Genomic DNA, 16879 nt, shown 5'->3' on the forward strand with positions numbered 1-16879 from the left:
TTATCATTGTCGATGAAAACAATTAATATTTTAAATATTTTGTACGTGCATCTTTTTTTTTAAATTCATATCATTCTACCTAGTGAATAACCAATTAAATGCTCAGAATAAATGGAGCGCGTACTAATATTGAGAAACAAATGACTAAGTTAATTAGCATAATACAATTATTTTTAGATGCTTAAAATAGTTGGAGTATGTTGCAATATATAATATATAATAAATTGTATAATATTAATTGACTAAAATTTATACACTTAAATGAAAAATCTAAATTTATCGAAAAGTTCAAATGCTTTCTAGTTCGCAAATCATTCTTGTTTGTCGTTGTTGTTGACTTCTCTGGCACGCTATTCTATCTTAATTGATTTTTCTTTTTCCGCCATTCTTGTTATTTTGCTTTCGCATCGAAGGTTTTGCGACGTAATCCTTTGGATCGCCTAGGATTCCCGAGATCCATTTGAAAGAATATAGGACGAAAAAAATCGATATAACTGCGGTGCCAAAAATAAAGAGCTACATTGGCGTAAAATTGGCAGGTTATATCGTGGGATTCCACCGTCATAATTTACGTGCTATGAAAAATCGAAGCGTTTCGAAATAACGTGACCGCTATTGCAAATGGATCGAGCAATAATTATCATGGATGACGAGAATTTATCGTCAATATTTTGCTAACTCTCGGTAGTCTCTTTAATTTATATGGCTCGGCGAGCCATTTAAAAACTCATCGATATTTGATTCTATGTTATTTCTATGTCGGTTCACATATATCGTACTATTTGATATATATTATCTCGAACATTCAATTTACTTCAATTAATTATTATATAATTAAATCTAGGTTATATATTACAACACTCCATTTATTTATATCACTTGAGAATAATTGCATTTCACTTACTTTAATTAATTGCGCCATTTGTCTCTCGATATTCGTGTATGTCATAATAAAAATAATTTTGCCAACAGTTAAGAGTTATTATTTATACGTTTTATAATAAATTCATGTTAGTGTAAAATAAAAATGTTTATGGTATATATTGGTATATACATATATATGGTATAGTATATTTTTTCAACTTTTATAAATAAAATAGAAACCAGTATTTTTTGTTGAAATATATTTTTCGTAATGTTCGTTCTGTACTAGTGCAGAAAGAAATATTGATTGCGAGAATATATATTTTTTATTATATTCTCGGCCAATATCTGAAAACAATGCTCTTTGAAAGGGCGAGGTGGAAGCAGCAATCGACAAAAGTTGCCGTTTCATCGAATATACAGTTCAAGGTGACTTGTTCATATCCGCATTGAATTCTGAGACTTCGTAGTTGCCAGTTGCCAAGCATTACTCACGTTTTCAATCACTAATTAATATTTTATCATTAATTTGCTATGTACTACATCGTTAGTGAAATTGCTTCTGAATTGAAAAGAAGCACAACAAAATTATAGTAAATTATAATAATTATTTCAAATGCAAAAAATACTTTCTCATTAATTTTATATAATAATTCGTATTTTTATATGTAATATTTAAATGATGCGACTCTTTCTCATATATTCTGGTTACGTAGTTTTGTCAGCATCGATGACGTCTATGGAATAAATGAATAGAGAATATGTAAGCACTATGAGACGTATCTTCAATAACAGATTCAAATTAAAAGATAAAAGATTTCCAAATAAATAAATAAATTAATTTAATAAATAAATAAATTTAAACGTGAAATTAATTAATTAAATTACTTCATAAATAACGAAATAACGTAAAATAATTAGTATACTAAGCGGAAGAGTGACAATGTAAATGACTGTGTTTACAACGATTTTCTCGCGTATTCTATATAGTGCTATTTATCTCACTCTCTGCATGCACAAGGAGAGCATACTTGAAACATCGACCGAGTGGCGAGTGTCCACCGCATATACATTCATGTTGTGTGCAATTGATTGTCAGAGTCGCGCGCGTTATCCCGCTGACGAATGAGAAACGCGTGTACACTAATTAATTCTAGCTCCAGCTCCCTAAGTGACGACCTAATTTCGCACGATTGCGCGAATTACAGGGAGGGCGCGGACTAAACTGCATTCCGACGCGAGTTTAGCGATTCTTGTATCGGAAATTGGTATTTAACACATATATATACCTAACGCGATTAGTTGATCGACGCATTTCGCGCGCGATGCCGCTCGACGATGCCGGACCGCGATCGGACTTTGATCCGATAATCCGCTTATTTTGCAAAAGGCAATTTAGTAGAGAAATGTGCGGAAAACATGCGCATGCCGGGAAAATAATGCATTGCCAGTATCGTGAAAATTTAGCCATGGCATCCATTATTTACAAGAATCGTAAGAAAAAGAAGAAATGTCTGTATGTGTAATAAGAAGAGGTGTGTATCAAAAAATAATTCAATTTCTTTCCAATTATAATTCATATAACTATATTTACAAATCGTTAAATTAAACAAATCCATTTATTGATGAAAAACGTTCCCAGCAATAATCGAGGAGATTTGTGAGAAAATATTACAAACAAATATAAAAATTAATTCTTTTGCAAGAAAGAAACGCTATCACATATGATAAAATAATATTATATTATAATATAAATAATTATATATTAATATAATATTTACATATATGTATATAAACATAACTTTATACATTTATATAATTATATGGTATACATAGATAAATTAAAATGCAGTAGTGTTTTTAAAACATTAACGGTAACGTAATTCTTTTAGGGAATTTTTAAGCGATAGTTGAACTTAATTATGTAAGCGTTATAAAGATGCTAAACGTTTCGTTGCCTTTGAGATTCTAAACTCGTAATAAACTCGTAATATGAAACAGCCCACGCTCAATAGCTTTATTTATACCACGCTAATGTATATTTTATATAGCATAGACTATCAACATCCTAGACTTATTATTTTTTTGTGAAAGACCAAGTCTATCGTCTATACCTGCTTTTAACGACTATTTCTCTTTAAGCAAATAAAATTGAAAAAAATTCTGATTCCATCATATTTTAATTGAAAAATATTCATTTTCTTTTATAATATATCCATGCATATACATTATGTTCTCTATTCTCTCTTATCAACTTGTCAGCTCGATCTTACGCAGGAAATACCAAGCTCGCCTTCGATATCTCTGGTTAATTATTTCTAGCAGCGAAGCGGAAGGACGTCACTGTCAGAACGGAATAAATGGAAATGCGGGATCTCAATATACTATAAAGTCCGCCGACAATGATTTGCGCCAACATGATACGAACGAAAGATATAATTAGAAACGAGATGACGAGGACGAGAAGCTCATCAAAGCGATAAAGTGCCGAGACGATCGTCCTTTCGAATTAAAAGAAATAATTAAAATTGTGACCTACGCGCAAATTGTTAGAATCGAGGCGGTCGCGCGGGTGTCGCGATAACAAAGTTTCGTTTCCCGTTGCGCAGGATAGCTAATGAAATTTTAGCGTAGCTTTCATTACGTGACGAGTCGGGCTACTAGATTGATAGCGTTTTAATTATAGCTTTGCAAAGATAAGCGCGGATAAATAGGTCGCGGTACAAAAATGTTACATTCGAACAGAATTAGTGCAATCACGTCTCTTTTATTTCAGAGACGTTTAAATTTATATATCTGTGTCAAATATCTATTATCTTAAAGAGATATCAATTATCTTGAGAAAATTTTTATATTAATATTATAACGATAATTATAATTGTGTGTGTATATTAAAAATTAATTATTTACGCGAATTTATATTTGTCGAAAAAAAGATACGAGAAGTTTTTAAAAATCTATCCAAAATGTTGCGAACATAGTGTTAACGTCGAGATACATTAAAACTTAAGTTATCAAACTTCATCACGAAATTACCGTATTTTTGTGATTGATTAATGAATAAAACAATGTCAAAGCTTTTACCGAAAGACATAATAAATGTTTTAATCCGTGACAAGTTTTTTCAGTTTTATTGTAAAATTAGCATTGATGTGTCAAGGTACGTTAAAACTTGTTGAGTCATCAAATTTTATCATGTAATTATCGTATCATTATTGAATTGATTAATGAACAAAACATGAAAAGCCAAAGCTTCTATCGATGATATCTTAACTCGCAACAGCTTTTTTAAATTTTAATTATGAATGTTTTAAACAAAGAAGAAATATATATAATATTTATGTACGAGTAATAAAAATAATTTTCATTTTGTATTATACGCAGTTATGGGTTTCTAAATCGATAATTATGTTGACATAAAATTGTAGAATAATATTATATGGGAGAAAGACTTCTCAGAGAGCTGATATTGAGTGCAGAAATATTAAAACAATATTTTATCAGAATACAGAATACAGAATACTAAAAAGTACCACCGACACGGATCATAATATATTATAAATAGTTTGAGCAAAGTGTCTAACAATAAGAGCTTTATTAACTATACTCAGCAAAAATCTATTTCAGTGATGAGTTCAACAACGGAGGACTTATCGAAGCGGATAAATTGTAAATTCTTGCTTGTGTCGAAACGTCACGGTTTTCAAGATGCGAACGTTTTAAACTTTAATGAGGTGACGAAAGAATTTCTCGGATAAAATGGCATGCCGAACAAAGATGGATTCATGTCGCGCAAGAAAGCTGAAGTTAAACTTCGTTGGCATTCCTGACGAAATTCCCATCAATTTTGTGAGACTTAATACTGCTGTTAAAACTTATAAAACGATAGTAAAAATTTCTGATGGATGCTCAACGATACATTATAATATGACGATGATTTCAGAAAAGCTTATATACCTAGACGAAAAAGTGTATATAAAAATTTGAAAAAAAAAAAAATATATATATATATATATAGAAATATAGACACAAGTTATATATATATATATATTTTCTATTTAATATATTTGTGTAATAAGTCAATCAATTAAATCGGCAGTAATAAATTGAGTAATAATAAAGTTAAAAATTTTGGTTAAATTATTATTAATAAAAAGATATAATAGCAATTATAAAAAAAAATTTACATATCTCATTGTAACGTTGTATTTTTACTTTTATAAATACATTTATCTGTCTATATTTATTTGTTTTATAATGTAGTTGTCACGCATATGAAATATAACTTATTTGTGTAATAAGTTGTCCAACGCTACATATATATGAAAATATAATACGCTGTTCTACATTCTACTATATGAAGCTCAGAACATAAAATAATAGAATTAAACAATAAGAGAATATCCCTTCAGAAATAAACATTTACGTAGTCCGTGAGTTTATGTAGTCACAAGAATTGAAAATTGTTTGGAAATCACGCGGATTTTAGGACGTAACTTTATGCAAAACTCACACCGCGATCTCTCTAAAAAGAATTTTCCTACGAAGATATCTTCCTCGTTGGAAATTTCCATAGCGCGCATTAAGGGATACCATAGTAATATCATCCGCGGCGAAGCACCACGTAATATTCTCTCGACTATTGCGTACGTGACAATTGTGTCGTTACCGTTTCCACCGGCAATAGAAGCTAGTGCATCTTGCAATATATCGCACGACAATTCATAACACGATTATGAGTCGTTCGACCAAGCCTGACAATTTCTAGAAGGCATTGGCGCGGCAGAACGTGCTCTCGCTCGCAATGAAAATCCGGCCAACCGAAGCCGAGGATGCGGAAGCCTTTGTTATCCTATTAATTTATTATAACGGATGATCCGGTACTATAAAAACGGTAAAAAGATGCGGATTAAAATGAGATCGCTCTTAATAAAGAGGCACTTCGTTTTGCGGCTCTCGTTCACTCGCGAATACGTTCGAAAGAGGGATACATCGTCAGACGCAAAAGGAAGCTAAAGTTTACCGCAATTCTGCGGCTCAGTGCCGTAAATCCGACGTAACGAAAGAGACGATCGCGATGTTATATATATGTATATATAGCGGCGTTCCCTTTGAGCCTTTTCGGCATCGAGGGCGATAAATTCTGCTTTTTTGCTCGATAACGCCTCTTCGATACGAAACCATTTCATGCGCGACGATGGAAAAAAAAATCTTCTGGCCCATTGCGTATTTTTATAAGAACATTCTTTTTCAAAAAATTTAGATTCAACAAATTGTGTTAAGTCTGAAAATTAATTTTGTAGCACTATTTTATATTTAATTAACGGAATGTCCTATACACAACACGTATTTCTTATAAAAAAAATAAGCATCTCCTTTCTCTGGTGAAATTTCCGGAAATGTATTGTTTTCGAGATAATTTTAAATTTTTTATGTAAAATTTTGCTAACAATTTTATACGTTGGCTAGAAAAGAAAGATATTTTTAGTGCATAGCTGCTATCCATTTGTGTTTTCTTACATTGCATAGTTTTAATGGAAATTCTTCACATTAGAAATTCTTTCTGTTTGTTATGCGCAAACTTTATGCAAATGCATGCAAATGTCTAATTGCATTAATAATGTTGTGAAAAATATTCAGTATTTAGTACAGGCACCGAGTAATGACGCTGAGGTTTTAATCTTGATCCGAGGCTTTAATTATTCATCCGTCTTTATGTAGTTATTTGTAAATGCTCAAAGCGGTGTTTACGTACCCTTTGGCGTAACTAGCAATAACTTTCAGAAGATAAAGTTTCGAAAGGTAAAGTGCATGCAAAATGATTTGGGTTTACCTCTTCCCAGACGAGTTGCTTGGTAACTCCTGGCCGAAGGTTCATAATTTTCAGCTCCGCTGCCTTTAATACACCATCTTGAGTGAACTCCACGTTCGGTTTTCCTTGATCACCTTCGACAGAAACGTTCTTCAAATATCTAGAGAAAGAGGAAATAATAGACCGTTATGTAATACGTTAAATGTATTATAATATGTTACATATAGCTTAAAAGTTCCGCGCGCAGGTATTTTATAAAAGTTATTAGATAAAGATTATTAAATAAAAATTAAAGATACCAAATTATAAACTTGAAAGCATTAATATTAATATATAATTTTGATATTTATATAATATAAGAAAGGTATATTGTGATGTTATAATATATATTATAAAAAATTATGTATATGTATATATTATTATTATTCGAAGAATTGACAAAATTCTGCAAATCTGCTGAATAGAGAAAAAATTTCGCAGTGAAATTGTTCGAAAGAAAATTCTGCTGTGATTGAGAAAACTTTGCTTGAACGCGCGACGAACAAATCTATCAACATTTTAGAAAATTCTGCGAGAAATTACTTGAAAAATAGATCCCCCGTGCTCCACCGTGATTCACCGGCACCTTCGCAGCTCAATTGAGTGTTCAGACTGCGATCCATATTTTTCGGATCATTGACAAAGTCCTCGACACCATAAGCGTAGACCTTAATTGCCGTCGTGATCTCGCTTACCAAGCTATCACTACTTGTATCGAAATGCACGCCTGCAAGAAAAAAAAGATATCGAGCGAGCTCGTTAAATTGATTCCATTACTGGCGAGATTTATATTGGCTTGCATGACGACCGACTCGTATCGAAGATTTTCTGCATTTTTCACCTTTCTCTGCCGATAGTAATCGGATGGAAATAGACGAGAAACTAAAGCGAGCTTGTAAATAATTCACGAGACACGGATTTTATTTCTCAATACAAGGATTATTGCTCGTCCTCTTTGATATTCGTAATCTTGTTCGAACCTGCGGATGTTTACAGAAATTCGATTCTTGAAATAACTTTAGCTTTTGTGCTCTGATTTTGTTCATTTATTTCTAAATAAATTCGCAATTCCGTTTGCATTAAAAAATAACTGCTCCAGAAAAATATATCCTATGTCAATAAAATATGATATTATCATCTTTCTGAAACAAAATTTTTACTTTGATATTCTTCACAAGTTTTTAATTCTGGACGTTAAAATATTAAATATTTACGTAGTTCGTATATTGAGAATGAGTAAAAGATAAATTCCATAAATGCAATAAAACGAAAAGAAAAAAGCAAATGTAATAAAAAAGTTTTTCTTTGATTTTATGAATTTTCTCATTAAACGCATAAATCCTGCCGTCAATTTTATTTCGCGAATTTATTTCTAAATATTCGTTTTACATCGCAACACATACGACGTGCGTATTCCTTTTTGAATAGAATTTTCACGGAAATTTTACACATCGCAAGACGCTTCATTCGACCAGATTTTTGCGCGACACGACGTGTCAGCTACATTTCCATAAATATCGAAAATGTCGACGAGATACGAAAAATACGGATAAATCGATATATGGAAAAACCGTAAAACGTCAATGATTTGTACAAGAATCGCCAAAGCATCTTCAGCTTTATTTTTGTTGGTCGATAAAGTCGAACACGAAAAGATTCAAGTCGACAAATTTGCGTTGTATGGATATATTCTTATGACGTTTGCATATTGACTGAAAACTCAGCGAGATACTCTTGTAGAAAATACTTAAAATTCCATGCACTATACCCTTCTCGTAATTTCGCAAATCTACAAACAGCTTGTACAACAAATTTTTTTTACAAAATATTCAAAACTCTTATTTTTCCGTATTATCTGAAACAAATGTGGCTCGAGAAGATAATTGAACGGCAAACGGAAAAATAGTATTGAATAAAAGCAACATTTACCTTGCTCGGCTCTCGCAGCAATCGCAAGATTTAAGAACGCACAAGGTGTTTGCGTTCAATGCGCGAGTATACGCGGCAATTTTAGTTCACGAAAATTCAGACGCGGAGATTCAATCCGAGTTATGTTATTTCACGTGGCTCACATAGGATGGAATTCGATGAATTTATTTTTCCCTCAAGGATATTCTCGAGAGAGAAGCTCGAGAAAGGAATCAATTTTCCGTTTCCGTGATTCTGGTCACGGTGTGAATAATTCTTCTGTCTACCCACTCGAGAGCCCGTGCATTCTTCCCGATAAAAGACGTATTCTGAATGTTAACGCATATGTAACGGATGTGTAAATACACTCTTGACTTAACAGCAATTTCCGTGCATTCAAAAAAGAGATATGAGATAATACATATATATATATATATATTCTCTATACATATTCTCTGTGAACGAATTCTACGTCGATAACTTACAAAAATTGCTTCCATTTTGCTCTCCCTTTTACATGCACACATTTCTATGTGTAATGTCTTATTTTAAATTACGAAAGCGTTTTAGATTTATCTTTATCGCAATTTAAATATGTAATTCTTTCTAATTCTTCTTCTAAATTATAAATATAATACATTTTAAGTCATTTTTTATTTTTTATTTTTATTTAAACGCATAACTTTTGATATATTGAAAAGTATTTATCGCAGCAACTTTTAGTGAAAATTACAACACACAATTGCGTGAATTTGATTGCCACAAATATTTATCACATACGCGAGATGCAGATCATAGTTTACTCTAATTCGACGTAGCCAGGAATCCGTGCTACTAAAAGCGGTCTTTTTGAGTTTGCACAAATTTCTGGATCCGGTAACCGCAAATATGTGGATATTTTGCTACTCACCCAACATTCCGATCGGGAACTGACTCGGGGTTTGCAGATTTTCGATAACGCTCTGTGTGACAACCCACACGTAATTCTCGCCGGTAATTTTGTACTCCCTGGCAGCGGTCAAAATATGAATCGCCTCCTCTCTGGTTGAGTACAGAAGCATCACTCGGGACTCGCTGTTTACGAGTTCCTGAAGATCGTGCTTGGGATCTGTGACCAGAATGGCGCTTAGTATGGTAAACTTGAATGTGTCCTGCATCTCGGAGATTCTCTCCCTGACCGCCTGTATGAAGTCATCGTGACCGGCTATTTGCGACGTGACAACGCTAAACTGATGCCACTTGTACCTCTCCAGTATACTCAGCATCGCCGCGGTCTGATGTTCCAGCGATGGTGCCAGCTGCAGCTGCAGGCTGCTCTGCGATGCCCGCTGCGAAACCGACAAAATTTACGTTTCCGATGTCACTGCGAAACGTTGATGAAACACGCGCATGCGATATATTTCCCCGAATTTAATTTCAGTTTTATATTACGAAAAATACTTTCAAAGTAAATAGTGCAGAAACTTGTACTATTGGAAACTGCACCGGCCGTTTGATCTCGTATATTTCAATATAACTGGAGAAATTCTTTAACGTCATAAAAATTTTACAGATAATTGTTTGCGTGTCCGAGAGAAATATAAATTCTTTCACTGTATACTTCAGTTATTATATGCTCACCCTCTCGAGGCCGGAGTTGTCGGCGTTCCATGCGATCACAGGGATTCCTAGGTAACCGGCCAATTGGAGAAAATATTGAGCACTGGCCGTACTTCGTCCGTATTGCTCGTAATTCATAAGATATAAGATGGCCGATACGTTCACCGAGAGAAATTCTTTGCAGAGCGAGTCTAAAATAGCTGCAACACAAATTATTCCTCAACGTCGTTAGTAATGATTCTAATAAGAAAATATATTTATTATCTTTTATACATTTAAAAAATTTGCTAATTTTTTGTCTTATATTAAAGAGACTTTCAAAAATATTTAGCTTTAATATTAATTAATAGAATCTGAATTACTTTGCTTAACACAATTATACATTAATAGTTCATAATTATTTAAAAGAATTAAAATGATACAGATTAACGGGTATATTTGTATGTTTATGTGTGTCCTCTTTTAATCTTTACTATTCAACATCTTTGATACTAATAAAATCGATTAAATATCGACAAATGACAGACATTATTGTGTCTTGCAAATTAGTAAATCGCACGAATCTTTATTCCATTAAAGTCGATAAGCGGATCTTTATGTCAAATGCATCATTTAGCCGCGAGAATAAAGCGATAGATGCAGTTTTAACTTTTTCTGGTGTCGGCTGCAATCGCGTTATTCTTTTCTGTGAAATTTATTTCCGCGTTTTGTATTACGTGCACCCCTATTTTCTGAAAAATAAGAAATAAAAAACGAGGTGAAAAGCATTACTCGGATCACGAATGCAGTCCGACTTGCCTCACGCAGCGAGTTGCTTGACCAACTGACCTCGTTTTCGTTCTATTGTTTTCCTCTATTGTTTTCCAATGAGTGCGAAATAAAGTTAAAGTTTTATAATAGTTTAACGGACTTTTACATCACGCGAGAGATCTATTTACTTTGCTTAATTGAATTTAGATAGAGAGCACAGAAGCCACAAGATTAAATTAAAATTCTAAAAAAAAACACAATGTAGTTAGTTGAATTTAAGCAAACAACAACAAAGCTTTCGATTATATATATTCTGTATATTCTTTAAAAAGCTTTTATCTTACAATCGATTTTCTCGTAAATAAATGATATTTGATTTTTTCATAAGAAGAACAGATTCTGTATTAATGAAAGAATATGTCAAAATTAATTACGCGACACATTCCACATGTGTGTGGTTTATTTTATCATGATTAACATGAAATTGCATTATTAACCAACTTCCATAAAAAAAAACTTCTGCTCCAAGAGCGAAGATATAACAGAATCATACAGAACAGTACAGTTTTGTTAAGCGCAAATAAAATTCAACTGTTTGTAGAAATCAAACGGATTGTCGGACTGATTTTCAAAACAGAAGCAGAAACTGAAATTTTGTAATTAACGGAATATCCGTATAATTTTAACAATAAACTTGTTCGTTTATCAGCAATTCGAAACTGTTTTGCTTGTGCGAGAGACGCTCATGTAACTCGAATCTCGCAATCCTTACATTTAATAGCCGCATTTAATTCACGACTGAAAACGTTCTCTGGTCCGAAAAATGCTCGCATGATGTGATGTTGTTTCATGAAATACGAACACTCTTCTACGTTCTGTCAAGTACTCTAGAGAAGATCGATCACCGTGGAAAAGTTGATTGGTTTCATCCAATGACCGATATGGTCTCTTCATACAATGGATTTCGAATTTTCAAACCTCTCGCGTAAGTTATTGTGATTTGGATATATGATTTTTAGGTACGCAATTTAAGAATGTGCATACATACTTGAAGGATATATGCGCTTTTCTTTATATTGAATACTTTATACTGAGTTTAATAGTAATAATTCTTATAGATTATTGTATATAAAAAGTTGTCAAAATTTAAAACTAATTATATATATTTCAACAAAGAAATCTACCACTTTTTATTCCCCCGAATAAAGACTTAATAATTTCTCGTCACATTCTTCTAAATGTTCTGTGTTTATTCTCTCGTAATCTTTTTCTTTATATGTATTATTACTTTTATATTTTCTAAATGTTATATATGCAAGAGTTATTTAAGAATAAACTAAAGCTAGGATATGATTTAGACATATTTAACGCACTAATTACTATTGTACTTAATAAGATATTAAAATTATATGTATTAATAATTTATCGAAATAATTGTTGCTATTATTATAAAACGTTAACATAATTAATTTCAATTTAATATATACGTGATTGACTTACGTCATCTTTTACGTTCCATAATGAAATTTTTCTCAATAAATTTAATTTGAATGCTAAGTGAAAATAAATTGAAATTAAATAAAATTGAAGTTAAAATGAAATTATTGAAAGCAAATAAAATATGCGTAATGGTAATTACTCGTACTTTTGAGATGCCGTGAAAATATGCAGTTAACTAATTTGATTTGTAATAACTTGTGATTTAAAGCCATAGCAATTGTTAATATGAAATAATATTTGTTACCTTGATGCTTAAATAAAATAATACTAAAGATGAAATTAGCCATAATATACACAATGTTGTCAACAAATGTAATTTTCGATTATTATGCTTTTGGAATATTTTATAAAAGCGTAAATAATCGAATATGTTATCAAATATATTATCTCTCTCTCATTTTCGAAAATAATTTTATTATATATATATATATATATATATATATATGTATGTATATACACACACAATAAACATGTTTGTTCATTTATTGTTAGTAATTCGTATCTATCTCTACAAAAAATATACCTAGAAATTTTTTATATTAAATTAAATCAATAGATATGGATAATTTTCTTTTTCTAAATATTACAATATATTACACGTGTGTATATTTCGAAAAATAATAAATATGTAGTAGCTAAATTTGTATCAAGAAACAACAAATCGATTAAGGTAAATTCCTTTGATCAGAAACTACCTCGCGTATCTGTTGTGAGATGTACTATAGTCAAGTGCTTCGTCGACCATGCGATCGTAATTTGTTGAGATAGGACCTGTAATCCGCTAAGATAAACTGTGGTATAGTAAAAGCAATTACATATGCAATGCTTCGTAAATATTTATAATTTTATAATTAAAATCAAATTTATTGTTGTTATTAATTCAGATAAATTAATGTTATAAGATTATATGTTTGTTATTTATTAGTTACAATAACAACTGTGCATTATTATTTGAAATAGAATTTTCATAAATCTTCATAAATCTTTTCTAAATCTTTTTATTGTTATCTTAAACAATATTGTTAACATTATTTTGTTATCTTAAATATTTGAATATCAAATTTTACTCAGATGTTTCACATATTGCATTAGTATTTTATAAAATTAATAATATTCAACTAAAAGAGAGCAAATAACAATTCTTATTCATGTATCTATTAAAAAATTTTAATATATTACATATATATATGTTTTACAATATTTGGTTTGATTCGAAATCTATCGATACTAATATTTCTAAAAGCGATAAAAGTGCAGAATGGGCGAACAAACTCGACAAGTTGTTTTAAACTCTCGTGAAGTATTATTGACGAGCGGATTATTTATGATTCTTGTTGGTGTTTGATTTAAAATTTAAATCGATAAATGGGTTATTTACGATTTTGCGTGTTTGGCGAAAATTAATAATTCCTAACGAAATGCCAGAAGAGGAGGAGGGATTCTGACATGCAGCAGCATACGGCATTTAAATTGAATGCAATAAAATTAGTAAATGTGAACGCGACTGTCTTTTCACTTGACGACTGTAAATAATGAATGCTTCTATTCTTATTTAATTCTATAATAATCGCATTTTTATTATTTTTTGTAGGTTGACAAATTACAAATATCTTTCTGCAATGAATTATAAACGTTATTAGAAAGTCGAGAATCTAATGTAATTTATTAATCCATGATCAATCAACGTTGACATAATTAAACGTGTAATTAATCAAGATTATTCTTTTTGTAATTATATTTGCAATATTATTTTGAACACATTATTTGCGAACAACTTAACAGGATTTCATCAATCCCGAGCTATCAATAATAACGCATCTGCGTTGGCATCCCAGAAATTCATCGCATTTATTACGGCCAACAATTTCCGGTGCCAATAACGACAATCCTGATAAATCGAATTTAGCCACAAAGATATTTTGCCAGTAATTACAATATTGATAATGATTACTGTCGCGTAATCGGGGACACTAGCTTGGGAATGTTGCCTTGGTTGTTGCGGCGCAACGTTTGTACATCAATAACCGGCTTAACCGCACTACTAATTAATCAGCCAATTATGAATGTAGAGAATAGGTTTCCATAGCTATACGTTTCTATAGGTAGCCGACGTTTGCCTTCCAGGATAAATATAAATATGTTAAAGTACGACAAGATAATTTGTTCTCTTTATTCTAGCTATAAAGGCGTCACTTTTACTTATCACGTCTGACTATATACAATGTTATTCTACTAGCATAACAGATGTTCTGCTGAATAGCTATTTTGCGCCTAGGCGCAAGTTTCTATTAATTCGATTAATTGTATTTGTTCACCTTTCTACAGTAATATATCACTACAATGAGATAAATTGTAACTTTATTTGTTTGACTAAGGGGATTCGCGTTTGAAGTAGTTACGAAAGAAATTAAGTACGATCGTAGGAACGTGCCAAGAAACAAAATTATAGTGAAACTAAAGTATATTTCTTCAAGTTGGCACTATCAATATAACAACTATTTTAACGATTAGTAGAGTTTAATAAAACAATGATTATTTTCATTGCAAAACACACTTGAAAATCGAGAAAAACTATAATATTACTTTATGGTATTTATAATAATTAGTTAATATTTCTTGATGCATGCGATGTATACACAAATGACTGCATTAAAATTATTTGCTCTATATAATTTCAAATTAATAATGCTTCTCTTGCTTAATAAAAATTTATAAAAAATTTAAAATTATCTAGCTTTTCTTTCAAGTAATCTTATAATTATAAATATAATATAAAAAAATATATAAAATAATATATATATATATAATGTTTTGGAGAGAGATAACATATTATAGCATATTATAAAGTAAGTGAATTAACCTAATTAGATATACATATGTGTGCGTGCTTAATGGAATTATTGCTTAATATCATATTACAATCCGAATGTATGGAAGAAGGTAATATAAACTTATATCGTATCCGTTTTACTGTTACTGCTTAATTATTTCGTCGTATTTAATAAGAGTGCTCTTTTATACGAGTTTAATACGTGACAGCTAGGTCACCGTCCATCGTAAATTTTCGAGTTTTTCTTAATTAAAATTCATCCGAGGAAAATTCGGCGTAACATCACGACAAAAACCTGGAGAGTAAAAGTACGACGCCCATGGTTTTCAAACTTTCTCACCGTAAGGTACAAATTAACGACGCAAGTTTAATTGAATCCACACCGAAACGTGTCTTGAGTAAATATCTTAGTCTAGCTTGCAGGGAATATAGTAGCGCTTCCGTAAACAGGTCTAATGAAAGTTAATACCCAGCAGCCTAATGCAGTAAAACAATAGGAAGTTAATCGATAGTTGCTTAACGTTTTTCAAACTTGTTATTTACACATTTGAATTTATAACTTATCTCAAAGATAAATTTAAATCTAAAATTATAGCAATTTGATTACTTTATAAGTATATTATATTTGATGTAATTGTTGTAGAATGTAAAAAAAAGCACTTTATGACTACTTAAGATTTAGCAATACTATCATTTCATGTGTGTTACACAGTCTTTCTTCCTCCATATTAAATGAAAAAAAGTAGCTTAAAGTTCACAGCACACATTATTATTGTAAAATTGTAAAGTGATATAATCGCGGTTGCGATATTAAACTTCGAGATTGAAACAGTCAGTATACGTTGTCCAAATATCATGCGAAAGAGAGAAATGTTCCACAGAAATTATGTACCGGATGACAGCAAACGCGTAAACACACTGACATTTATCCCCCGCCGTCGACGTGTGAGTTAAGCCTGAAATATCGGCACGTTGGGATATCTTTCGGGATGCGGGAGAAATGTGCATCGCGCCAATGTTAATTCCGACAGATCGTACATCACTCCCATGGCGAAACATGTAGCGCGCAGAGAAATATTTCCCGCGGCGAAATCTTCCTGGCCAACGTTGTCGGACGGAAAATTACAAGGGGATTCGCGTGCAGAGAGAGAGAAAGCCGTGTTTGCTTGGCGATGTTCACCCGACTTCAAACACTAAACCGGATAGGGACAAAAAAAATCACAGAGTGCACACGAGAGTTATATTGAAAGTGATTCTACTTCCTGCAGATTTACTCCGTACTGTTTGAAAAATTGCATAAAATTTCTATGCATATTGATAAAAGTTCGGCTATAAAAAGTATGCTAATTTTATAATTCTGTTATCTAGCTCTTTAATGTCATTATAAAATACCCCGTCACACTGTCAATGTTAATGAAAAAAATATAGTGGCGAGGCTCTGAGTTTAATGTCGCCACCGTATTTATCTTATCACCTCACGATATTAGCTGAGAAAACTACGGACACCAGATATTCAAAGAACAAACAACTATTTCTCCTCTATCTCACATGGATGCTTATTTATACCTGTTAGAGCC

The 16879-nt window shown here is 31.6% G+C and overlaps 1 protein-coding gene across 6 annotated transcripts in view; it reads right to left on the minus strand.

The window, feature by feature from the left end:
• Nmdar2 (glutamate ionotropic receptor NMDA type subunit 2) overlaps window positions 1-16879 on the minus strand; it is a 208911-nt gene that overhangs the window by 35450 nt on the left and 156582 nt on the right. For all 6 annotated transcript variants that reach the window (XM_083044909.1, XM_083044914.1, XM_083044910.1 and 3 more), the window contains 4 exons: window positions 10244-10422; window positions 9534-9951; window positions 7259-7442; window positions 6698-6836 (listed from right to left, as the gene is read on the minus strand). In XM_083044909.1, coding sequence (XP_082901035.1) covers window positions 6698-6836; window positions 7259-7442; window positions 9534-9951; window positions 10244-10422 — 920 coding nt within the window. The remainder of the gene's footprint in view (window positions 1-6697; window positions 6837-7258; window positions 7443-9533; window positions 9952-10243; window positions 10423-16879) is intronic.

Source organism: Prenolepis imparis, unplaced genomic scaffold (genome assembly GCF_030444845.1).
Source record: "Prenolepis imparis isolate NDT839.2.m4 unplaced genomic scaffold, iyPreImpa1.0 SCAF_8, whole genome shotgun sequence".
Classification (NCBI taxonomy): Eukaryota; Metazoa; Arthropoda; class Insecta; order Hymenoptera; family Formicidae; genus Prenolepis; species Prenolepis imparis.